The sequence below is a fragment of the Numenius arquata genome, chromosome 2 (genome assembly GCF_964106895.1).
Source record: "Numenius arquata chromosome 2, bNumArq3.hap1.1, whole genome shotgun sequence".
In the NCBI taxonomy this organism is placed as follows: domain Eukaryota; kingdom Metazoa; phylum Chordata; class Aves; order Charadriiformes; family Scolopacidae; genus Numenius; species Numenius arquata.
Genome location: NC_133577.1, coordinates 64,500,112 through 64,526,697, shown reverse-complemented (window position 1 = coordinate 64,526,697; position 26,586 = coordinate 64,500,112). Strand labels below are relative to the sequence as shown.

General features: G+C 43.0%; 1 protein-coding gene across 1 annotated transcript; it reads left to right on the top strand.

Moving 5' to 3' along the window:
• The first annotated feature begins 1,794 nt into the window (after nt 1-1,794).
• Nucleotides 1,795-26,073, top strand: IL17RA (interleukin 17 receptor A). Its single transcript, XM_074168814.1, has 13 exons — nt 1,795-1,935; nt 10,875-10,899; nt 13,787-13,933; nt 15,129-15,253; nt 17,051-17,177; nt 19,600-19,647; nt 19,743-19,900; nt 21,182-21,259; nt 21,688-21,763; nt 21,848-21,862; nt 22,725-22,826; nt 23,920-23,961; nt 24,563-26,073. The coding sequence occupies exons 1-13, from the start codon at nt 1,795-1,797 to the stop codon at nt 26,071-26,073; spliced, it is 2,595 nt and encodes an 864-aa protein (XP_074024915.1).
• Nucleotides 26,074-26,586: the final 513 nt, after the last annotated feature.

Genomic DNA, 26,586 nt, shown 5'->3' with positions numbered 1-26,586 from the left:
ACAGAGGAAAGTTAGAGCGAATGGCCCGCCAGTGAGATATAGGGTCATCTCTGTGTGGGACAAATGTATATTCCTGTAAGATTGCATTTTTATCTAAGGAATGATGTTATTTTAAAATTGCTAATAAATTTCTAAACAATGTCCAGATTTGTTTAATATTGTAAATGTTATCAGAACTCCTTTGACATTGTTCCCTTCTCTCAGCTGTGGCTGAAAAATAAGACAGCTTCCTGCAGCTTCTTATTTCCCATCACCAGTCCCGCTGCCGTTCATGGGCTCTCAACGTGTATTTAAGGGCCTGCAGAAGAGTCTTAGACAGTCACGGCCTGCCCTGTTAAACTGTAACTTAGGAAATCCAATCACTCTCTGTACTGTTGTGACGACAGAAATTCTGCCATGTCCAAAGTGTGACTCACGCATAACCACGCACTTAAAATTTTCTCCACAGCAGTCTTTTTTACCAAGCATACGCATCAAAAAATGAATGCCCGCAGCTTAAATAAAGTGCAATTATTATACACATAAGCCATGAAGCTAACAGGGTGATAATCCACGCATTTACGTTTTCGATCGAACAAATTTATTCTACCATGGTTATCAAGCAATTGCACCGTGATACCAGCTGAGCACTGCATTTCCTGTCACAGCGCTATAAAATCATAGTGTACTCAGTCCGAGTGCGATGGTATAAGATCGAGTGAAACCATGCCTAAAGAAAAAAAGAACGTTTTTCTTCAATTACGTGTGTATACATTTTTCTCCCTGACTTGCACGCAAATGTCAGAACTGCAGGCCTTGCTGCTGCTATTAATTAGTGGTGTCACAAAATGATAAAACCCGGGAGGTGGTTTAAACCTGTGGATGTCATCAGCGTGAGGCGTTGGAATGGCAGAACGATCGCAGGAAACCTCGTCACCTCCAGGCTCAGATCGGCCCTCAGTTAGACGTTTGCCACCACAAAACCGCCTGAAACCGCTTGTGCTCTCGGCTGTCGGTTGAAGCCCAGCAAACAGCCCAGCCTTGCTGAAAACCTGGCCCAGCCGGAAACTCTGCCGAGCTCCCTGGGGCTGGGCCACGGCTTCGTGTGAAAACCGTGAGGTGAAAACCACGGCGAAACCCGGGTGAAAGGCCTCTGTGGGCGTGAAGAACGGTGCCAAACCCCAAGCGCAACCTATGAGCCAGCTGAAACGCCCTGAGCGTCAGGAACCCGCAAGAGGTTTGCACAGCCCCCTGTGAGTGGGACGCATTTAGAATAGCCCCACAGCAGGAAAAATACAGCCTACGCCTCTAATGCTTTTTACTGGGTAGCTGCAGACCGCTGCCGGTGTCGGGTTTTAATTCTGAGGGTATTTACCCGAAGCTGGAGGCGTGCACCGGGGAGGACGAGGGCGCAGACCTCGGAAACGCCTCCGTTTACTCGTGAAGGCGAAGACAAACCCCGAGTAAAACCAGGCGTGGCTCCTTGGTCCCGACCTCTGCCCACAGGGCTGCCTCCGGCGGGGCCGCACCCTCCGTCAGAGCTCACCAGGGGTCCACAGCAACCCGGGGCGGGACCGGCAGGACCGGAGAGCCGAGCCGAGCCGAGCCGAGCCAAGCCGAGCCCAGCCCGGCCCGGCCCGGCCTGGCTCCCTCCTCTCGGCCGCGGCCTCCCGTGCGGATAAACGGCCCCAACGGCCGCTGGAGGCAGGCGGGCTCTAGGCCCCGCCCCCGCCGCAGCCCCTCCTCAGGTGCGGGCCGGCCCCGCCCCGCGCCCAGGTCGGAGCCTGGAAGCCCCAAGGCCCTGGCGGCGGGGCCATGGCGGGTGCGGGGCCGCAGCGGTTGCCCCTTCTCCTGCTGCTGCTCCTCCACGTCGTCGTCTTCCCCCTAATCCCGCCGGCCGAGGCGGCCCTCTGGCTCCTGCTGGGGGCCGCGCCGCCCTTTACGTGTTCCCAGCCGGTAAGCGCAGCGGGGTTGGGATCGCCGGGAACTCGGAGGCGCCGGCAGGCAGGCGGCGGGGCCGGGCAGGGAACGGGCACTGGGTTGGCGGCGTCCCCGCCGCCTCCGCAGCGGGCCGGGGAGGCGGGGGGGTTTCCCGCTTCCTGCGGTGCCTCGCACCGCCAACGGCCGCTAACCGCCGGTGTGCCGGGGGGGGGTCCCGCAGGGCCGGGGGGCTGAGGAGCCGGCTTGGCGGGGGGCGGCCGAGAAGGTGGGATGAGGGAGCGGCTTCTCGGCTGGAGGGGGTGCGGGGGTCAGGGCGGCCTCGCTTGCCCGGGGAAGGGCTTGTCGGGCGCGGTGCCACCGGCCGGGGACTGGGCCCGGGTCCTCCCCGCTCCCTCCCGAGCGGGGAATAGTGGGTGGCTCTGGGGCTTCAGCCCCGGTCCTGTGTCCGCAGGCGGCCCCGGCGGGCAGAGCCTCGGGAGGAGAACTCTCCCTGACAGGGCGAAGTCGGGGGATCTGGCCGGGTAGGCAGTGGGGTGACGGTGGACGGGACCTCCGCCGAACTCCCGCAGCCGGCAGCGGGTGACCTCGGCCCATCCGAGGTCGGTGGTGGTTATGGTCCCGCAGCTGCCCTCTCCCTTATGTGAGGCTGTGTTGCTCGGTTAAGGACTGTTACTTGTTTTCGTACGTTTGGGGGGGGGGGGGGGGGGGTGTTGGTTGTGGTTGGTGTGGGCTGTGTGTGTCAAAGCAACTGTACATAGTGTACAACTGCATTAACTTAACTGTTAAATGTTAGAATTATAAATACCACAGAATTGGCCTGGCTATGTGATGGCTGCCAGAAAGCGTCTGTTGCTAACATCTGTGAGGGGACGTGGCTGGGGCTGAGATTTGCTAAAACTGCCTGAAGTTACTAAGCAGGATGTGAGTCTTTGCTAATAGCTGATGTTGCCTAATATCCTAAATGTTTTAACCTGTTCCTTGCAGCTGAGGGGGTTTTGGGAGGAAGTAGGGAATCTCTGCTGAAGAAATATGTAAACAAACATTGTATGTACTTGAAATTTTGAAAAGGCAGATTTTTGGCTGCTTTTTCTCCCTGTGAAACCAGACAGAGAGAATATAGACTGAGAGGTGCAGATGTGGTGTCTCTATAAAAAGTGAACTAAACAACCTGAGCTAACTTTGGCAGCCCCAAGTATGAACTCCTATCTAGTCTGTCTCTCTAGGGGTTTTAGGGGTTTGTTTTGGTTTGGGGTTTTGGGTTTTTTTGGTCTAAGATATATGTAAAGAGTGTGTAGGAGGGGGAAGAGATCTGTTTTTGCTTTTTATTTGTTAACAGTAGCAGTACATGCATAAACAGGATAATGGGCAGCTATTCTATATTAGAAGGTTTGTATGTCAGGAGATGTAGTGACAGGACAAGGGGTAATGGTTTTAAATTGGAAGAGGGGAGATTTAGATTAGATACCAGAAAGAAATTCTTTACTGTGAGGGTGGTGAGGCACTGGAACAGGTTGCCCAGAGAAGCTGTGGATGCCCCATCCCTGGAAGTGTTTAAGGCCAGGCTGGATGGGGCTTTGAGCAACCTGCTCTAGTGGAGGTGTCCCTGCCCATGGCAGGGGGGTTGGAACTCAATGATCTTTAAGGTCCCTTCCAACTCTAACCATTCTATGATTCTATGTCATGGTGCACTCTCAGCAGTCTAGAGAAGCCAGCTAGTCAGACGTAGCTATAGACATAAGTAAACCAAAATGTGTCCTTTGGGATGAAAGCTTCTATAATCTTTTCCTGTACATGTTTCCTATCTTTTGTCTATTCTGTGTCCTTTCCAAATGTTTGACCATATGCTTACCCCTGTTTTGCCTGACCTTTGCTCTGCTGCCTTCACTCCTATTCAAAAATATCCCAAGAAAACAGTCCACTTCTGCAATTTTAGTTGAGGCTGGGCATTGCGGAGTTAGTAAACACGAAATCTTAGCAAAGGAGAAAGAGGACAATGCAATATTGCTTAAGCATCTAACAGAACCGTAGTTATGTTACTCCAGTACCTAAAGGGGGCCTACAGGAGAGATGGGAAGGGACTCTTCATCAGGGAGTGGAACGATAGGATGAGGGGTAATGATTTTAAACTGAAAGAGGGGAGATTCAGATGAGATATTAGGAAGAAATACTTTACTGTGAGGGTGGTGAGGCACTGGAACAGGTTGCCCAGAGAAGTTGTGGCTGCCCCATCCCTGGAGGTGTTCAAGGCCAGTCTGGATAGGGCTTTGAGCAACCTGGTCTAGTGGAGGTGTCCCAGCGCATGGCAGGGGGGTTAGGACTAGGTGATCTAGATGAGTCCCTCCCAATCCAAACCATTCTATGATGATATCCCAAACGTTTTTCTAAAATGCAGACAGACTTAAGAAAAATAAGTTGGCTTAAATCCGTAAGAAGCCCCTTTAGAAGCAATTGTGAAGCTACTGACACATATAGGAAAAACTACCATCAACTGAAGTTATGACAGTTGAAAACAGTTTCCCCTTCCCTCTCTGTCAGTTGCACTGTTTTCGGAGGATGATTCAGTAACCCTTCCAATGAGTGACTGCAGTGTGGTTGAGAAGGGTTGGTGAGACCCACTTCCTTTTTCTAACCCACTACACTCACGCTGCTGTTGCTTAACTTCAGAGTAGGTCAGGCTGAGCAACAGTGGGTTTTTTCAGCAAAACTCTTGTGTGGCAGAAGGAAAGTGTCATATCAGTGTCAGTAGACATCTGTAAATTGTGAAAGTAAAACTAAATGCTCGTTTAACAGCTCATCTTATTAAAATGCCAACAAATGCACTTAATGGGCCTTACTCACCACCACTCCATCAAACCTGCTCAGCTGTAAGGCTGAATAGCACAGCTGCAAATCCAGTTCCTTCTAGTAACTATTATTTGAATATGTCATCTGCAGGGAGGTGGGGTTCAGTTATTTTCTATGCACAGGGGAAAAACATCCTACAGCTTAAATACTCATCTGGTTGTTCACCGTCAAGTGTTTAATCACTGTGTACGGTCATTGGGCCATAACTGTTTCACGACACGGCATGCTTCATGTCCTGGAGGAATGCAGTGTTTATAACCCTGCCATCTTTAGGGTGCTGGATAGGTGTACACAGTTTGCTCTTTGAAATCCATCTTGCCAGCTTGATGGATTATTCACTAAAAGTGTCTGGAAAAGAATTGATGCAACATCCCTCATGAAGACAAACAATGGTGGTGCATGTGAGGAAGACTTTTCCTGGTCCTCTTTTAGAAATGTGTTCATTTTGCCTTTGCTATAGACCAACTTCTCTGTGGCATATTTTTGCTGTGTAGGATGTTACCATAAACCATGGTCACACTCAGTGCTGCTAAAATATTTCTGGACTTCTTGGCACAAAAAGGATTAGTGATCCAAACTACCAAACTTCAATATAAAAAGAGTTAGTAATCAAAACTATGAAAATATGATAAAAAAACCTTAAAACTTATTTTTGTAAGAAAACATTAATTTTTGTGTTTTTATTTGATTTTGCTGAAAATTTATATGGGGGCAAGAGAAAAACTTAGAAACTAGAGAAACATGCTTAAAAAATAAAAACAATTTTGTAGAAGATAGTTGTTTCCTACCAGCCTTAAACAAGTAATCTTTCAGCAGTTATTCTTGTAACATGTCCATGTCTGATTGATCTCTGCTGCTTTTAACTGAGGACTCAGGAAAGGGAGACTGCAGTGAACTTCAAATTGGCCATGCCTCAGAAGATACGTAGTATAGCTCCTGGGTAAGAGGCAGATTTTTGGGAAGCTGGAGTCCTTCCTGTTCAGCAGCCACTCTTTAAAGGAAAACTGAACGCTTGACCAGCTCATGGCAGTTTCTTGCTGGTTACCACAGCATCCTACTGAGAAATCTTGGTCTCCTATTAATTTAATTGTTATGACATGGTGCTATTAATCAGTTTCCCATTTTTTTCAGATTCATATGATTCTCCACAGCATATGGTCTGTTCTTTTTTGATGTCAAAAGCAGAAAAATCTTGGAAAAAAAGAGTGAAAGAAACAGTTGCTTAGCTTTCTGTGAAAATATGGCGAGTAAACATGAGGAGTTGACTGTGCCTGTCCTCTTCTGCTGATAATAGTTTGGGGCATCACCTCGCAATCATCCTGTTCTCATTTTTATTCCTCTCATGTTGTAGCTTTGCTTGTTGGGCCTGCAGGGCAATAGGAAGCTGATAAGAAGAGAAAATCTCAATTTAAGCCCCTTCTATAAAAATGTGCAGAGCATGTTACCTGGCTGCAGACTCTATTTCAGCTTTTCTGCAGAGAGATCTTCATTTTTGTTTTTTCTCCTCCCATTTTTTTGCTTGCCTGTTGTGTGTAGACTGGCACATGTATGTTCTGTCAACGCTTCTTACCTGCTTCTAGCTTTATGTGGGCAAGCAGAAACAATTATCGCTGTGATTTTATTTCTATTGTATCATCTAAATTTGTGCTTGGTCAAGTAGGGAAACTAGGTTAAGTACTTCTGCTGCCCACAGCTTTGTTAATGCACTCTGAATGAGCCTCAGATAAGGTTTTGGGTTGGTTGGGCTTCACAAGAGAAGACAAGCAAGTATTCCCCCTAGTGCTGAGGAGGTAGCCAGTGCAAATCTGGAAGTAGTTGACTTATTTTACTGCAAAACCAACTCTTTTTTTTATTATTATTTATTTAGTTTTTTTAGTTAGTTTATTTATTCAGTTATTCCTGACTTTTGGATGTCATTCTCTGGAGGTATACTTTTTTGGTATAAAAGTGTGTCCTCAGCTGCAGCCCAGTCCAGTTCACCTGGACAATATCCAAAAAGGAGATCAGGGTTTTCATGGTGACTGCTTTCTAGGTATTCTTTGGGGATGTTATATCTCTAGCTGCATTGTGGTGTTATCTTCTTCTGTTATCTTTGCTTCCTTATGCCAATAGCGAGGACTTCCTGGCTGGATGAATTGTTCTTCTGGGCATTTTGGGCTGTTGGGTCATCCCTGTAGCACTTTGGGGACTGGAAAGGGAGTGGACCAGCAATTGGGTTGATGCAGGTTGATGCTATGGTGGGAGAATCCTTCCCCACCCTCTTTTGGTAAACCTGCTAAATTCTTGACTAACTGATGGCAGCTTAAAACACTCAAAGGTAGTCAGCTACACATAAAAAATGTTACTGGCACAGAAGGTAAACAGGCTAGTGTGGGTTAGGAAGAAAATGTATGTAGGTAGCCTCTGAAAAATCCTGAGTAGGGTTGGGGAATGGTGATGTGCCAGAAAAAAGTATTGTTGTTTGTCCCCATAGAAACCCAGTGTTGACAGATAAGAGATCTTAATTGTCAAGTTTCAGTTCTGAATACTCATTAGCTGACTGATGGTTCCTGATTAAGCTCTCAGCTTTTTAAGAATGTCAGAAAGGGCACAGCCTCATCGGTGGTGGGAACATCATTGCAAACACTTTACCTGGGACAATAGACCTGGAGGGGGAGAGAATACATTTATTAGCTGTGCTGGTTCAATATTCATATTGATCATAAAACAAAAAAAGGGGAAATGCAGCACTTCCTCAATTAAGTATGTCTTATCTGCTAATAAAGAGAAACACCAGTGCTCAAATAAAAGCAGATGTTGCTGCCCTTCAGGCAAATAATGCCTTATAGCTTATATAAGGGCATTATCATGATGCAATTTACAAAAATTGCTGATAACTGCAACAGCACAAGGACAAAATGACTGGATACTAAGTGATAGGTTTTAATAGAAGTCATTAAACTACAAACAAAAAACAATGGTTAGTAGCCAGGTTTTTTTGTTGCCTGTTGCGGGTTCATACCAGCTGGCAGGTCAGCCCCACACAGCTGCTTACTCTCTCCCCTCGGTGGGATGGGGAGAGAATTGGAAAGGCAAAAGCTAGAAAACTTGTGAATTGAGATAAAGACAGCTTAATAAGTAAAGGAAATATGTGCATGCAAACAAAGTGAAATAAAGAATTTATTTCCATCAGCAGGCAGATATTAGCCATCCCCAGGTAAGCAGGGCCTCATCAGATGTAGCAGTTACTTGGGAAGACAAATGCTGTAACTCTGAATGTTCCCCCTTCCTCCTGCCCCCAGCTTTAATTGCTGAGCACAATGTCCTGTGGTATGGAATATCCCTTTGGTCAGTTGGGGTCAGCTGTCCCCGCTGTGTCCCCTCCCAAATTCTTGCACAACCCCAGCCTATCTGCTTGGTGAGAAGAGCATAAGGAACATAAAAGGCCTTGATGCTGTGTAAGCACTCTTCTATAGTAACTAAAACATCCCTGTGTTATCAACACTGTTTTGGTCACAAATCCCAAACAGAGCACCATACCAGCTGCTGTGAAGAAAATTAACTCCATCCCAGCCAGAACCACTGCACCTGTTTATGCAAGGGGCATTGTCAGGTTAAATAATTTACCTAAGAAAGTGCGATTAATAATTTTTTTTTGTAGCTTAGTTTGCTTCCCCATCCTAGTAGTTACAATTTATATTTTCCTCTTTTTCAGTGATTGCAGTTTAGCTAGTTTTGGTTTAGTTTAATCAGCATTTGCTTGCTTGTTTTCTAGGGTTTTACCATTATCGAAGGATTCAGGTTGCAGATGCTACATGGGAATGTTTGGGGAGGGGGAGGAGGAAACCTGATTTGGAAGGTACAAAGTTGCAGTAAAGCTGCTACTAACTATACCTGTAACCAATTTTTCTGAAGTCCATCAGGACCTAAATATTCAATGGAGGATTTCTCTGTACACTTGGCTGCAATAATTAGGTACAGTGTAATTGTGAAAGTACAGTTCAGACTAAACTGTATTTATATTCAAATGTATCAAGTTGATTCTAGTTGTGGCTGGTTTGATCTTTTGAGAACAACAAAAATAGTGAAAAGTACCTCTTACATCTTGTTATGTGTTGACATTAAGTTCATAGATTTATTTTGCTCTTGGTTATATTAGAGCTCCTCTGCCCCACGCAGGGCACTGCTATACGGCTTTTGGGGCAATTTGTCCCAAGACTCCCATCTAGCAAGACTCGGTTTGGGTGTTTCCAGAGTTGTTAGTGCTACAACCTAGGACTAAACTGGGGAACTGACAGTGAGCTGAAAATCAAGAAGATTCAGAGTGAAGATAAGGGAGAAGGCAGGTGGTTTCTGCACGTGAGCTGCTAACATCTGGGGATGAGGAGAGAAAAGAAGAGAACAGAGTGAGAGAATGGCAAGAAAAGCTTAAGTGTGTCACTGTTTATCCCCCTTCCCTCCTCATTTATAAAAGAAACTTTGATTAACAGTGCAATTGAATATTTGTTCTGACTCTGGGATGTTGCCTTGGTCCTAACTTGGTGCAGCGAAGATTATTTCATTTTGAAAAATACCACATTGCTACTTGGCTGGTAGGAAAAGAGTTTTTCACCAAAGTTCAGATCTGGTTCAGAGCTGACCTCCCTTCCTCTCCTTAAATCTGTTTCAGGCTGTAGCCAGGTGCCTGTGTGGTCCCACACATGGTTGTGCCAGCACAAGGCAGGCTGCAGTGCTGGAGTGTAAGTGAAGGGAGGTTTAGGGCTGCATCTCTGGCAGTGATGGTGTCCAATGCCACCTTAGTGTCTGTGAAACTTCAGCTTTCCGTGCTACACTGGAGGACATGTTCATTACCAAAAAGGCACAGCTGGCTTTTTCAGGGATCCATCCTTGAAAACATAACTACAACCTTGGATAGCCATGGCTATGCCACATCAATAAGCTAAGCCCCAGTACACCTGGAGTTGACATTAAGAAGGTGCAGAGAGGTTAAAAACCCCACTGCCTTGTCCCTTCCATTGGACTGAATTATATTTTGGCAAGTGTGACAATAATACCCAACTTTATATTTCTAGGCATAGGAAATGAGTGGGAAGAAACCTAGCCCTCATCTTGATTTACTAAGTCAGTGAAAACTTCAGACTTCCTTATCACTAGGATTTTGCATCACGTTAACCAAGCAAGCTTACATCCTTTTGCCTGGTGACCTTCCAGTCTGACTGGAAGTCTGAGGTCTTCCAATGTAAACAAAATGTACCTGGGGTAAACCAGACAGAGCCTGCATAACTTCTGGTTGCTTCTTTATGTTCAGGACATCTTTATCCTTAATATGAAAGAATCTAATTCTGATTTTTTTTTTTTTTTTTTCCTTCATGGGTTGTCTCTCAAATAGATTTCTAGAAAGTAAAATCACCGTATCCTACTTACAAGCCCAATGCTTACTAATTGTTGTCTTTTTCCCTTCCCTGCTTCTTAGGAGGTACCAGGAAAAAGACCAGCCATAACTGATGCAACCTTTCTGTTCAGGCAATACAGGACTGTTCATCTCTGTGTGCTGCTACTCACTTATTGAGTTTAAGTTTTTAGAGTGTCATTGCATAGTGGTTTTGAATGCAAATGTACGATGAAGGGGATGCCCTGCAATAGGCGGCGCGTAACCCAGTACTTCAGTGGCAAGCCTAGCTGCAGAGAGCTCACACATCCCATCAGATGGGCTTAGATCTTGCAAGCATTACCAGCAAGATCAGGGCTGGGTAGCAGTCACTTAAAGCAATGGTGTTTAAAAACCATAACCACCTACTTCAAGCAGTCTTTCATGTCACACTGGTTTATATTGTCACAAGGTTTTTACTATCATCATCTTGCATTTTTGCCTCTCCAGTTTCTTTCTGTTATTGCAATTACTGCTGTCACATATGCAGTTCAGGTGTGCGCAGGTTTCATGCCTTATGTCCTTTGGTTTCCTGATTAACAACTTTGTGCAATGTTTCCTGATGGTTAATTCTTCCAGTTAGCATGTGTTTCTATTCACTGAATTGTTTTTTTCTGCCCCTCTCCTGCCAACAAACAGAAGCAAATTACTGTCAATCCAGTTTCTATTCTGAGAGTAATATTCTTATTTCTTTCCCCCACAGGATTTAAACTGCCTCGTAAGAAATAGTAAGTAATATTTTTCTTCATTGTGGTTTTCTCATCAGATTATGCTTTTTTTTTTTTTTTTAAACTGGGCTCATACAGCAAGTTTTTCCTGCTACAGTCAGAGGGACATAAAGTGAAGCACTGCTATCATGCCTTTGGGAATTTTTGGTTTGATCCATAATCAGCTCCAGCTAAAAGAGGAATGGGAAGTTAAGGCTTTTTCAGGATAGAGTTTGGGGGTGGGTGGAACATACACCAACTTGTTTAGCTTCTATTTAAAGCTGGAGCGGTCAATTTTTAAAGAAATGGGAATGTTAGTACAAGTTTGTTAGTAAATGTTCGTTATGAGCTATTATAACTATTATAGAACTTGATGAAAAATTAATGTATGAACTAGAATAAAAGGGGCATAAAGAGGTGCAGCTGAGAGCAATTAAGGTAAATTATTTGGAATAAAGTCCAGTTAATTAACTTGATCTTAAAGGCATTTTCTAATGTAAATGATTCTGTGAACTGGAAAAGGAAACTAGAGTTATTGTAAGTCCCACAGAACAAATATATTAGCCATATCAGGTGTAAGGTGTCCAGTCTTAGCAATGACACATATCTGAAACATTTTAGTATAATTATTCTCAAATAGGATAATTAAATAGGAAATATTACCCCTCATAGGGTAATATTCTTTAAAAAAGGAGTATATTCTGAATTTGTCCATTTGGTACATGGAGGTGACTGGATGATGCTGCAGAACTCCTTGGCCTTGCTTTGCAGTTGTTGCTCTAAGCAGGCTCATATCTGCCTCACTGCCTAACCCTGTCTCCTACTGGCACAAGTGTTTTTGTAGCCATGCTTGGCATGCTAGATCAGGGAGATGACTATGCTGAAAATAACCAGATTTAAAACTTTTTTGGCAGGAGAGGGATTGGGTGGGATCAGATTGGATCGTATTTCCCACTGGCAGATGGCCATTGGAATATAGCTTGACAACATGGGTAAACCAAACTGCAGCTCCACCATTAAAATGCTGCCTTATTTGAATATGTGGTTTAAATTCTACCTTGTGGTGGTTCTTCTGTTTTTCTGCACTGGGGAAAGATATTTATTTAAATTTTTTTAGTGTTTAGTACACTCTTTTCTGAAAGGTACTTTAATCTTACCAATTTTTCTATAGATTTTTTTGGTAGAATGAGCATTTGGAGATTTTCCAATTACTTCCTAAGCCTAAAACCATGCTGTTACAATTAGGGATAGTGCCCACTTTCCACCATTCCCATCATTGACCCAGCAAAAAAAAAGACTGCAAGTGTACTTTGGGGGGCCTGACCATGCATTGTCTAATGGCAAACTGCTGGGGAAAGGTGCTGCTCCCACCTATATGCCTGCGAGTGGCCAGCTGAGCGCTCCCACTGCTTCCCCGAGGACAGTGTCAATGGTGGTGGACCTGCAGGCTGAGCCGGTGCTTCAAGCTCTGCCTGAAGGAGCAGCCCACCAAGAAAATGAGAAAGTCTTTGTTTGGTAGGTCATTTTTATGAATCAGATCATCACACAGCCCCAAGATTGTTTGAATTATTGCAAGGGAATAAGTGGAAAATGTAGCCGAGAGAGCAGTCTTTCATTAGCAGCATGGATTTCTATCAGCTGATTCTCTTCATCGTTCCCTTTTCAGTATTACAGTTGTCTAGTGTGGATGCAACAAGTAGCTAAAGAATATCATACCAATCACTCCAAAGCCTATATAATCATTTTACCTCTTTTTTTTTTTTCTTCTTTTTTGATATATTCAGTGATCACACTAGCCTAATCACATGATTTGTAGATTGCATAACACAGCTCGTGTTCAGTAGTTTTTCTGCAAGTTTTTCAGCAGTGCTGTTATAAATACGGTTATAAATTCCCATTAGGTAAATATGACCTACACTACATGTGCTTAGATGTATATTACAGTGTGTCAACAAGTATTTTCTCTGAATGGGTCCAGTATACAAAGTGACTCAGATTTTTCTTGACAGTTCTACCTTCCCTTCCCCCCAAGTCTGACAGTTATCATATGCTCTATCATCAGTTATTTTATATTTGCTTTTATATTGTTGATTTTTTTTAAAGTGCATTGCATGGGGCCTACTTTCACCCCCACAGAGCTATTTAAAACATTCAAGCAGTAATGATTTCCCACTTGCAACTCCTCCTTGATTTGTCAGCCTAGTTTTTTCCTGTGTTTGTGCTTCACTGATACTCAGCAGAGCTATTTTTAATATGCTCTGATAAGTCAAATGTCTTACAAAAGTCTTAAGCCTGTCTAATGTCTGTCATACCTGATTTCATTTTCTGATGAGATTACAGGACCAGTTTTCCCTAACGCTATATTGACTAGCATAAATTATTTTTTATGTCCAGAGAGCTCATTAATTTAGAAAAGGCATAACAAGCAGGTGTTGGAAGCTGAATTCAGATGTATGTCCAAATTAGAAGTAATGCAGTGTTTTAACAGAAAGTAATTAACTGTTGGAACAGTTTCCCTGGGTATCTGACAAACTTCTTATCATTGGAAAGCTGGAAATTAGTCCTAGTCTTCTAACATAGTTTTGTTTCAGCAGCAAGGTATGGACTTGCTGCAGGAGATGTTGGGTAAACTTACTTGACCTGTTTAGCCTAACTACATTGATTGTGATAATTACTAATGGATTTTAAAGAAAAGAGGAAGTGTAAGTTTCTAGAATGAGTAAGTTTAGAATATTACAGGCAATTTATAAAGTACTTGCATGCTGAAAACTGCCTTTCTGAACTGTGAAGCAGTCGTTCACCCAGTTCTACCCTCTGAGTAGCCCTGACCCAAGGGGCAGACCATAATTGCAATTAAGCAGAGCTTCCTTGACCCTGCTCTAAATGATGGTTTTCATTTTCTGGACAGGTACCTGCATGGAAGCAAGCTGGCCACAGGATCCCATGTGGACTCCTTCTGCTCCAAGCAGTCTTAATGTCTCTTCTGACGTTTTTCGTCAGGTGGATGGAAAACTGTTCCCTGTGCTTCGGATTGAATGGAAAGTGGCCACTGATGGTAAGTGGTGGTTGTTAAATGTGAACATGGAGCAGAGGAATTAGGTGTGATCTGGTAAGGGTAAGGAGGAGAGTTATGACTTCAAGTCTTTCACTGATCTAGTCATGAAAGCAGACCTTTGAAATTTGGGGGTTTGGCTGCTTCATTTTGTTTGTTCTGGGGGATGTTTTTTGATTTTTCTTGGTGACTGAAGTTAGGGCTTTGGGTGTTCTGGGTATTCAAGAGTTAAAAATGTTTCCACTAGTATGGGACAATGACATTCAAAATGGGAAAAGCAGATAAAAATGGAATCAAGTGGCCCACACATTTACCACAGTGGTGAGGGGAGAAGGGAGGTTCTCACTGCAAGCATTTTTTTTTCAAAGCGTAGTAATGACTGCAGCAGTCTCAGGCAGGGGAATTGCATCTATGAACTGAACAAATGAGTATTAGAGAGAGCACAAAGAAAATATGCGCTGTTAACTCAGTGCGAGTTCCTCCATTTTGGGTAATCTAGTCCTTGTAGCTTAAGTTTTCTATGTACATGTCTCTTGATAATTGTCTCATTGCTGGAGCCTAAATGAGTACCAGCAAGTCAAGTTTTCCCACTCTCCAAATATGTTACTACATGATGTTTCCCTTGTATGCTCTTCATGGTTTTGCACTGATTCAAGACAGAATTAAACACATCCACTTCTTCCTTCTGCAGGGCCTGTGTCTGAGGGCTGTTTAGAGTTGTTATCACAGTATAGCTATAGTAGTGTAGAAGCAGGTGTGACTCAGGTAACCCAGTCATTTTGTGTAGATGTGATTATAAACTTTCTCATTGGGACTGACTGTACCAAAATAAAAGCATATTCGCTTTGGTGCCCAAACTGCCTGAAGCAGCCTTGATAGGCAGAGCTTAACACATCACCAAACCTGTGGAACTGTCAGAGTGTCTGGAAGAATGAGTTGCCTTCTGCTCTCCCCCTTCATTTGCACAGATGGACCCCTTGCCGTGCAGGACAACCTTTAAGCTGAAAGTGCTGTTAGTCAACACTGCATGCTCACTTTTTCATGGCCAGTTATCTTTGTGTTGGGATCCCTAGTGCTTCAAAGGGCTAAGACGGTGACAAGACTAGGCACAGTGGTAATCTCGGGGAGGGTTGCAACCTCTACATGTGCAGATGACAGGAAAAGGAAGATATATCTCTCTCTGTCCCTGTACCTGCAGCTAGCATCCAGTATCTCCGAGGGGCAGAGCTGGCTGTGATGCAAGTGAACAGCAATCAACAGATCTGTGCCCAGTTTGACTTTCAGAACAACTTGCCACTTCAGGTGCGTCCGGATGGAGGCCGGGTGAGTACAAGGGGTTCTAAACTATTTTTTCTAGTCTATGGGTTTGTTTCTTCTTTCACTGTCATACAGCAAGGTTATGGAATAAAAAGTATAGACTGATTAGAAGAGTTGATGAAACAATCAAAATAATGATTTTGAGGCCTGCTGTCATTTCCAGTTTGTTTTACACTTGTGTGTAACTCTGTACAGGCTGCTTGCTTACCTTGGTTTCTCTTTCACTCTTCCCATCCTTCAGGTTTTAAGAATTGTTTCTCTCGGAGCCCAGCACATCATTCTTCTGAATGTTAATTAAAGCAAATAATTTTAGGAGTTTTTGCATTCTGCTTGACAGCCATGACATTATAGGGTTTTTTTAACTTAACCCTTCCTTTTACTTCCAGCTCTTTCTTGTTCTCCCTTGCTGTGGAGGAAAGCACCAACCTCAGGGGTGGTCCTTCAGCTTACACTGTTTAGCAAACTCCTCAGAAAAATGTGGAGCATCTACAGCTCCCTTTATGAACAGAAATCTGGAGTTTATTGCTTACCATGCAGAATTTGGCCATAGTTTACCATCTGGAGCCAGTGCCTCTCCCAGAATTTGCACAGCCTTGCTGATGTTGAAAACTGCATAGATTTAAGAAAATATGTATGGAATGACCAGGTACAGAACTATATATCATAGAATCATATGATTGTCTAGGTTGGAAGGGACCTTTAAGATCGTCTAGTCCAACCATCAACCTAACTCTGAGAAAAACCATCGCTAAACCATGTCTCTAAGCACTATGTCTACCCGTCTTTTAAACACCTCCAGGGATGGTGCCTCAACCACTTCCCTGAGCAGCCCATTCCAATGTTTAATAACCCTTTCAGTGAAGAAATTTTTCCTAATATCCAACCTGAACCTCCCCTGGTGCAACTTGAGGCCATTTCCTCTTGTCTTATCACCTGTGACTTGGGACAAGAGACCGACCCCCACCTCTCTACACCCTCCTTTCAGGGAGTTGTAGAGAGCGATAAGATCTCTCCTCAGCCTCCTTTTCTCCAGGCTGAACAATGCCAGCTCCCTCAGCCTTTCCTCATAAGACTTACTCTCCAGACCCCTCACCAGCTTCATTGCCCTTCTCTGGACCTGCTCCAGCACCTCTGTCTCTTTTGTGGTAAGGCGTGCTTGTGGTGCTCCCAGGTGACACCCACCTGCTCCTTGCTTGCTCGGCGCCTCATTTAAATCTGCCGCCGGGGGTGCTGGCTCCAATCCCAGGAGCTGCCAGGTACCAGCCCAGGCTGGCTGCCTCTCCTGGCTTCCAAAAGCCTCAAAAAATGAGCCCCTTGCCAGCTCTCCTGGCCATGAATCCCTTGCCCAGTGCGGACTTACCTGCACTGGAGCTGGTCATATATACACATATATATATATATCTGTGTAAGTGCAATTCTGAATGCTTAGCACTTGCACAGCACTGCAAGATTCATAGTAGGCTAAAACTTCAGTCTCAAAACTGCATATTTTAGCCTAATCTCCTTTTAGTTCAGAATGTAATTTAGTGGAAACGCCACACGGTTGTTTGGCATAAGACTGTTGTATCGGCTCAAAGATCCCAAGAAATAACTACTTTTCTCATTCCAAACAGAAAATTTGAGACAGGCTAAGGGGCTTGTACATTTAGCACACGAGTTCCATTTTTTTATAGTCAGGCTTCAGAAAAAGGGTCATATGGGATGAGGGAACACCGTGGAACAGGACCAAATCAGCTGTTAATTTCAGGCCTTTATAGGACAACATTCTTATTTTAAGTCCTTGTGAATGTGTTTTGTTTTCAGTGGAATTTCACTTTTGACCGTTTTGAAGTGGAACCTGGCCAGACTTACCAAGTTACTGTCTACCACCTGCCCAAACTGGGTGTACATGGAGACCCCAATTGCAAGTCCACATCTCTCACAATGCCCGGTAAGAGATGCTCTCGCTCACTTAGGCCTTGCGCTTAGGACTGTGATGTTTTGTGCACTGTGGGTTGGATTTTTTCAGACCGGATCCATGAACTGTGAGCAAGTTAGGAAACAGGGTGGCAGTATTAAAAAAAAAACTGTTGTCCTTTCTGAATATGGCTGCCTAGAAAAGTCCATGGTGCTAGCCTTGCATACTCTTGTGGGATATATCCAAAATGCGTGCATCACTTGTGCTACAAGTCGCCATCCTTTTTTCTGGGATCTACATGAATGGGGCTGTAGAGCAATCTCTTCATGTTCTCCACAGACTGTCGCTGCTGCTTTTACTTAATTTGAAATCTTTTGAAGTTGCCCCTTTGCTTGTGGAAGCTGGAAGGCCAGAATTTCCGAATCGGAAGGAGTAAAGTTTGGCTTCTAATATTAAATCTTAGGCATGTGAAGTTTGATTTCAAAGGTACAGTTAGGCATAATTTACCAAGAGACTTGATAGAGCCTAGTGCCTGACCTTTTCCTGTGTATGTGAAAATTTCCCTATAACTAAAAAGAATTTTTATTGTTTTCCCCAAAGATGCTGAGCGTCTGCAGTGCCCTCTGGCTGCTCTGACTAGTTTATAAATACTTGGCACTCAATGCAGATCTTGAAAACTGGTTCATAATTTTCTTCTTAACTTGCTTACAGTTGTTGATATGATTCTTTAGTTATACAATGGCAATGTATGTGGTGTATTAGTCTATGTGAGCTGGAAAATGAGAGGTGGGGCTTGGTTTTCAGCCCTGTTATCCTTTCTTATACCTGGTCACTCTAAGAACTTCCTGGCTCTTATCCTCCACTGTTCTTTAGAAACCTAATGCCTTGTGTCAAGCTCAGTCATTGCTGATTAGAGCTTACATGTGAATTATAGGGGCACTTAAAATTTCCAACTTTGAAAGTTGGAAATTTAAGACTCATGATGTTTTATTTCAACTGTTTAAACAGGGAGTTGTTCCTTTTCTTTTATCCAAACCCTGGAGGAGAGACATAGTTTAGGCTGAGACTTTTAAATCTCACATTGCTAAATATTGAATATGTAACTCTGTATTTGACTCTGAAGAAAGTCCCATAGAGCTGGCCCAATCTGCTAAATGAAGTGAAGAGAATAGTAAATGTGGAAGAGTGTTTTGGGATCAAGAGAGTTTCCACCTTCCTAGTTTTCCTGGGGCAGAATGCTTCTGGAGGAATCTATTGCTGTGGTGCTCTCATAGTCCAGAGACCAATATGAAGTTTTAATTTCACTATGATCCTCTCTGTACAAGTCTTAGAATCATAGAATCATCTAGGTTGGAAGGGACCTTTAAGATCGAGTCCATTAACCTCATACTGCCAAGTCCACCACTAAACCATGTCCCTAGGCACCACATCTACCCATCTTTTAAGTACCTCCAAGGATGATAATTCTACCACCTCCCTGGGTAGCCTGCTCCAATGTTCAATAACCCTTTCAGTGAATAAATTTTTCTTAATACCCATTCTAAACCTCCCCTGCTGCAACTTGAGGTCATTTGTTCTTATCATTTGTTACTTGGGAAAAGAGACCAACCCCCACCTCTGTAGACCCTCCTCCTTTCAGGGAGTTGTAGTGAGTGATAAGGTCTCCCCTCAGCCTCCTTTTCTCCAGAATAAACAATTCCAGTTCCCTCAGCTGCTCCTCATAAGACTTGTGCTCTAGACCCCTCACCAGCTTTGTTGCCTTTCTCTGGACTAGCTCCAGAATCAAAACGTCTGTCTTGTGGTGAGGGGCCCAAAACTGATACAGTATTTGAGATGCGGCCTCACCGGTGCTGAGTACAGGGGTTTGATCATTTCCCTACTCCAGCTCACCACACTATTTCTGATACAAGCCAGGATGCTGTTGGCCTTCTTGGCCACCTGGGCACACTGCTGGCTCATATTCAGCGAGCTATTGACCAACATCCCCAGGTCCTTTTCTGCCAGGCAGCTCTCCAACCACTCTTCCCCAAGCCTGTATCGCTGCACGGGGTTGTTGTGACCCAAGTGCAGGACCCAACACTTGCCCTTGTTGAACCCCATCCCATTGGCCTTGGCCTATTGATCCAACCTGTCTGTATCTTACGTTAGCAAGGGTTGTCAAATATTACTGTTATAATAAGTATTGTATGTTTTCAGTCTTTTCTTATTATTTATTTCTGTTCTGGGAAAAACAAACAAACAAAACAACAAACACTGTAACATCAGTGGAGGGGGCTAGTTTATACCCTGGGAACCAATACTATTCTGCTGCAGAATTTTGCTACTACTTTGGAACAAAGTTCTCTACTAATCAAGGAGGGCTTGGTTAGGTGTCTGGTTTCTGATAAGAAAATGGGTGATTTACCTAAATGGAAGTACAGTGTTTCTGACTAGTCACTGATGGTCTTTCTTGCAGACTGCAAGGACTCTCTGATGAAAAGAACCATCCCATGTATAAAGACAGGTAAAATTTTTTCTGTTTGAGTCATGTAGACATGGATGCTCTGTTGAAATATTTCTGATAGTTGAGAAACTTGGGAATATCTGCACTACTTGCAGGCAGCTTGTGGGAGCCCAGGATCCAAGGTAAAACTCTAGATGACACAACTCTACTTGTGAGCTTTAACCCATGGATGGAGGCAGCCCGATACCGAATTCATGTGGCCAGTTTCCTGAATGAGAAGAAGTGTAAAATGATCACACATGATTTCAGTGAGGTAATTACCTTCCTAAATTATACCCTCTGTGGTAATTTGGACAAACATTTCTTTTAACGGTTGCTAAACAAGGGCCTAGAGCCATGATGTAGGAGATGTAACAAATGCACTTGAACAGGAGTTTTCAAGGAGTTATTTTCACAGATTTTTAACTGCTTTTGGAAAGAGGAATTTTATTTCAGGAATTTGATGGATAAAAGTTCAAAAAGAGGTTTTATAATGCATGGAGCAGTCTGTAAGCATCTGCAAAAAAACCTGAAATTTGATAGTTGACTATCTGGACTTTTTTACCTTTCTCAAGCCAGTGCCCGGGGGATAAGACTAAATAAATTAACCAAAATTGAGGTGCAAAGTTTCAATAAATCATTGAAGTAGTTTATCAAATGTGATGACAGGGAGGGTTAATTAATTAATATTTTTTTTTTGGATTATGAATGAGTGGTTTTGTAAAAGATGTTTCAAACTGAGAATTAATTCCTGTAGGTCTTCCAGCCTGTGCTGTTGAGAAACTCAAAGTAGATCCAGAGTGTCTTCTGACATAAATATTCCTCTTCAGGCATCTGAGGAAGGAGAAATGCTGCATATTTGGTACCAGTCCCCACCCTTCCTTGGGGGAGGGCAGATGTATTGGCATTCAGTTTGTTTAATCTTTCCATTCCTTCCACACTTAAAAACCCTTTGTACTGCATGCGCTGATATGTATTAAGTTATTACAGGTACAGCTGTGTGCATATTTCCCTGGTAGAGGGGAATATAACTCATTTTGGAGCATGTATCTGCTAATCACCATAAAGAATATATTTAGATTATCATCATATTGATTGTATACAGCAGGTAACAAGGGCAACTTATTTGTCTGTTCTAGTGTCAGAAGCAGCAGTGTTGACAGCTGTTTTTAATTAAATGAGCCTTGTTCATGTTTACACATTAAATAACTGAAGACATTTACATTGTTAAGAAACTGTAAGTTTAACACATCTGAACTTATACAATGTACATTCTTGTTTCCTGTTACCTGTGCAACCTCAGCCTGCTGTCTTAATTGTATTACCATGTCTGTCACACAGGGTACCTGCAGTGAAGGCAGCCAGACATTTTACCCATTTTGTTCTCTGTGGGCTTCTTGTTCCAAAAAAAAAAAAAAGAAAAAAATTTAAAAAAAAAAGGAAATTTCTGCTTCTTTGGACGATTCCATATTCTCATGTCAACTCCTCTTCTTTTTTTCCTGCTTTCATTACGTTTTCTTGCTTCCCTTGTAACTTGCACCTGATTTTTCTGCAGAGTGGACTGCAACAGCAAGTGAATGTCACAATCAAAATAGAGAAGAACATAAGAGCTTGCTGCAGCTATGAAATACAGGTAGGACCTCACTGTTGTCCCTGTGTCCTTCCTTCACTAACAAGGCAATGAGCAGTTTCAGAATGTTATGGATTTTTGCACAGTGTTTTGTTCTGAGATTGGCAATCCCTAGTTACCTGTATTAGGGAAATAATGGTTATGGCTGAAAGAACAATTTGGTTTTTATATATAGGTATTCTCTGTATATATACTGAGTATAGGGTTGCCAGACTATAGATTGGGAATGGCAAGTATGCAGCCTCAGGAGGTCATTGCTTTTTTAATGTGTAATGTAAGAATTTTTGATTAATTTTGTTTTCCCAAGGGAAATGGAAATTCTGTGTCCCTGTGCTAAAATACAAGGAATATTGAGGCAGGGGGAAAGTAAAGTGGGAACAAAAATTGCTTTTAAGAATAGCTTCTGATTTCTGAATTTATTTCAACTGCAGATTCAGCCCTTCTTTGCGAACTGTGACACAGATTGTCTGAGACACTCTACTTTCATCCCATGTTCACCAGCTGCAAGTGAGAACTGCTTTTCTGTAAATTAGATTCCCATTGTCTTACAGATGAGAATTGACTTTTTAATGTAACTCTTGTCTTTTGCAGGTACAGACCCACCAGGTAAGAAGTTCTTCCAGTACCCTGAATCTTTTTTTGCTGCTCTTTTCCTGTAATATAGAATAACAAATGATCCTCCCTGGGAATGACCCGATGGGCAGGAAATGTCCCCTTGTAACACTTGAGTTCAGAATGAATTGTGTTAAGAGTTACTTCACCATGATTTAACAAGGCAAGTATTTGTATGCAGTGTGAACCTTAAAGAGCAATTTTTTTAGAGATACTTAACTTGCATAAAATTCTTTGAGAAACAGTTTTGACAAGAAGAGTCTTAATATAAAATACTTTCTGTCACTTTGCTCAGTGTTAAAAAATTTGCATAATATAAAGCAGCTTTTTGAGAGAATGGCTTGCATATATTCATTTTTATGAATGTCAAGATAAATCATATGCATAATGATTTGACATCTTTTTTCTTTTGGCTGCAACAACACCTGTAAGGACCTAGTTTGCCCAAGATTTAAAAAGAAAAACACCTGTATATTGAAAAGAAAAAAAAAGATCACCCAAAATCATGATTTTTATTTTTTTAAGATAGATTACATGAACAGACAGGACATAGGCGGCATGCCTGTCAAAGCTGGATAAACATTGCTATTTAGAGAAAGGTTATTGATCTGTGTTTTCAGTGTGCTGCACATATGGTTCTTTGTGGAGCAAGTTTATGGTGTAGAGCATCATCATGAAAGCAGGAATCTATTTTGAGAAGTGACTGTGGTATGTTTTAAGGGGGAAGTGCTGGCCTACCCATGCTTTTTGGCAGAGCGAGGGTCCTTCCTTGGCCCCTGCTGCTCGAGAAACTTCTATTCTTTGGTGAAACTCTATTGGTGTAAAGCAATGTCTGAGCGCTACTTCTGTACTGCAGGTGATATGATTATATGGCTCTACTGGTGTATCACTGGGATCTGTGTGTTACTGGTGGGATCGGTCATAGCAGGTGTGATTTGTATGACCAAAAAACGAGCAGGTAAGACTCATACCAGCTAGGAAGAAAAGATTTAATGCTAAAACTATATTTTTCCTACTTTTGTACCTATTCCTCTTGCTGTTTTCTTCCTTGCTGTTCTGATGTCTTGCCACTGAGATAATGCCTGTGTAAACACCTTCTTCTGTTTTACATCATGGGACTTGTAACATCCTTATACCATCCACCTGGTTAAGGTAAGCCCTCCACAGGTTATGCTGCCTGGTACTCTATTTTCATAGCACTTCAGAGCTCATGAGAGGAGAAAAGGAACTTCATAGTTCAGCCCTTTGTTTCTTGAAGATTGCTATACATCTATTTTTCATTTATTTTTCTCCTGTGTTGCATAAGAGTTTTGCGGGACAGAAGCTTCCTGTTTGTCCAGACTGTAGTTTTTCCCCTGTTCCCTAAAGTCTCTATAAATTCATTTTTATACTATTTTGAGCTTAAATAATGTTTTTCAATTAAGATGAAAGAAGAAAAACAGGACACAGAGGTTGACATTGAGCAGGTTGGAAAATTGGGTACTTGAGAATTAATTCTCAGTCTTTTGTGCTACAGCCATGAGGCAGTTATCACAGAAATTGTGCAGTTCACTGGGTTGTTGGGGTTTTTTTTACCCAAGAGGAGTAATTGGAAATCCTTCAGAAAATTTCTTAACATCAAACTTACTTATAAGATGTAGCTAGGGACATTTTAGTCACCTCTTCAGGGAAGCCTCTTAAGAAAAAGCTATCTTTAAAGAAGGCCTCGTCTCCCTTAAGGAGACGTAGCAGAACAATTGAGGGTTCTGTACTTCTTGAGGCTGGCCAGATCTAGGGAAGATTGAGAAAATTGGTTTTGAGTGCATTTCTTCTCCTCTCAAAGGAAAAATGTAGTGAAGTACATAGCAAAATCAGCTGTAGAAGAGTCTTTATTCATTTAGTATAATTTTTTTATTAGGCTTCTCCCTCTCTATTATTTTATCCCTTCACAGTTAAAGATATTTTTTGGGGGGGGAGGGGGGGGAACCTAATCTTTGGAAGATGTTGTCCTTTTAAGGGTTTAATTTTATTTTGTGTTTTCAGAACTGACAATGACTTTCTCTCTCTTCCAGGACACAGGCGCGGGAAGTGCAACCACAATGGTTTGCAAACTGGTAAGGTGTCCTGCCTGTGTTTTATCAAGCACATGTAGTGCATTCTGGAGGTCTCATGTTTGTCCAGAAGGGGCTTTCATAGGCTCTAGTACTCTATAGGTGCTTCTCAAAACCAGGAGGCAGCCTTAGGATCTTCCTGTTTAGCTGAAAGAAACTTTGTATTTGGAATGCCATATTTGCCAGATGGGAGATAATTGCTTTTTGAAGTGGTGAAGCTTTTGACCCAGCTGAGGTTGTACTGGCAAAAGGATATATGCTAATCATCTAAGCCATAGCAATAGGAGATTGTTTTTGGGGTACACTCAGCTCTCCATCAGAGAATATAGCTACATTTGCAAGCCTCTTGCAGCTGGTGTATTACTTTTGTGTGGTGAAATTCCATGAACCATCCAGGCATTATTATAAATCACAGCTCCACTGTCTGGACTTTCATATTAAATTTCTACAGTGAGATGTTGTCTGCATATGTTGCTGAAATAGCTTCAAAACTGGTAGCTGCTAGAACCTTTTGTTAATATTCTCCTGTGTTGATTGCTGCTGGCTTGCACCATTACAATTTCAGGAATGTGGCTGAGACAAATATTTTTCTGTCTTTCAGCAGCACCATATAGTGACCTTCCTCTGCCACCCTTGAAGTCCCGAAAGGTTTGGATTGTGTACTCTGCAGATCACCTGCTGTACGTGGATGTGGTGCTGAAGTTTGCTGAGTTTCTGATGACGGTCTGTGGCACTGCTGTAGCCTTAGATCTGCTAGAAGATCATCAGATCTCAGAGTTAGGGCCATTACCCTGGCTTACTCGACAGAAGAAAGAAATGGAAGAGCTATCTTCAAAGATCATCATCCTATGTTCACGGGGCACCCAGGCCAAATGGCAGGCCATGCTTGGGAGCGAGCCTGTGTGTCTCAAGCAAGACCAGCAAAAGCCGATGGGAGACCTGTTCACCCCAGCCTTGAATTTGATCCTGCCAGATTTCAAGAAGCCAGCCTGTTTTGGAATGTATATAGTCTGCTATTTTGAGGGGATAAGTAGTGAGAAAGATATACCTGATCTGTTCAACGTCACATCCAGGTACCAACTGATGGACAAGTTTGAGGATATTTATTTTCGCATTCAGGACTTGGAGAAGTTTGAACCTGGGCGCATCCATCGAATCCGGGAAATCACAGCTGAAAATTACATTGATACCCCCAGTGGGAGGAAGTTGAAAGAGGCAGTACAAAAGTTCAAGAACTGGCAGACAGAGCACCCAGACTGGTTTGAGAGTGAAACCATCTGCTTGGATAATGACGAAGAGTCACAGTCCCTAAACAGAGAGAGCCAGGTGGATTCATTGCTAAGTGAACCAGGTGGAATTGTGAAACACCAGCTGCACCTACAGGAGCCTGACCCTAACTGCTGTTATGTCATCAACCTCCACATGCATGAAGGTGAAAGCAGAGGCTGTAAACTGCAGCCTCAACTTAATCCATGTGGGGATCCGACTTCTCAGACTATGGTCCTTCCTATGGATGAGGCTCCTCGGGTTCAGGTAGTGGAGCCAGTCTCCTCCATGGAAGATAGAAATATACTCAGTCATCATGTGCTGAGTAATGAGGACTGTATGGAAGGAGTTCCTCTTCTGGAGACAAGCTTTCCAATGAGGAATAACGTCATCCTCCACGATGACACTGAAGTTTCAGCAATAGATGACCAGAGTCCTGCAAACCTCTCAGGTGAATTGAGACACCATCTGAATGGACTCATGTACTCTCTTTATCAGCAGAGTGTTATTCCTTCAGAGCCATCTCTCTGCCAAGAGGAGGCTGATGAGCAACACCAGTTGGTGTTCGATGACCAGTGCAAAGACCAAAGACAGTCAGTGCAGTCAGACCAGGGCTACATCTCTAGATGTTCTCCTCTGCCTCCTGATGACCTTGTGGAGGAAGAGGAGGAGGAAGAAGAGGAGGAGGATCAGGAAAAACAGGTGGTCTTTGATGAACTCTCTCCAGAGGTCTTGAACAGTCTAAAGAGTCTTCAGCAGCAGCTCTTTTTCCAGGACATTCAACGGAGCTCTGACTGGGGGTATCCAGCTGAGGTGATGGACATTGACCAATCTTTGGAGGACTGTTAGGCTCTATCTGAAATAGAAATACAGGGGTGGAAGGTGGTGCCATGCACATTGCTGAAATTGCATTTCCAACACCATCCTTGTATTATAAATGACTTACTGGTGGGATCTTCCTGTCTACTGCTAGGAGAGAGGATTGTCCAGCAGACTGGTAATGTTGCTTCCAAACTCTGTGGAGAGAAGCAACAAATATTAGCCACCTCTGTGAAAGAACAGGCGGTAGTTCTGTTCCTCAGGGAAGTGTATTACATTGAGTCCACACTGATGGATGGGAGAAATATTATCGTGGCTTATCCACTTGTGCCTTCAAAATGCCCTCTGGCTGTACTTGTTCTATTGCACTGGATAAAAGTCATGGCCAGTGTTTGGAAAATAGATTTAGATAATGTGGCAAAATTTGTATTGCCATTTTAATATACATTTTAAATATTTTGCTGTAAATACTGTGTTAAAGACGTGTGCCTTAAACTTCAGCTAGGTTAGGGCTGTCTCTACCTGATTGATACGTGTGTCTGG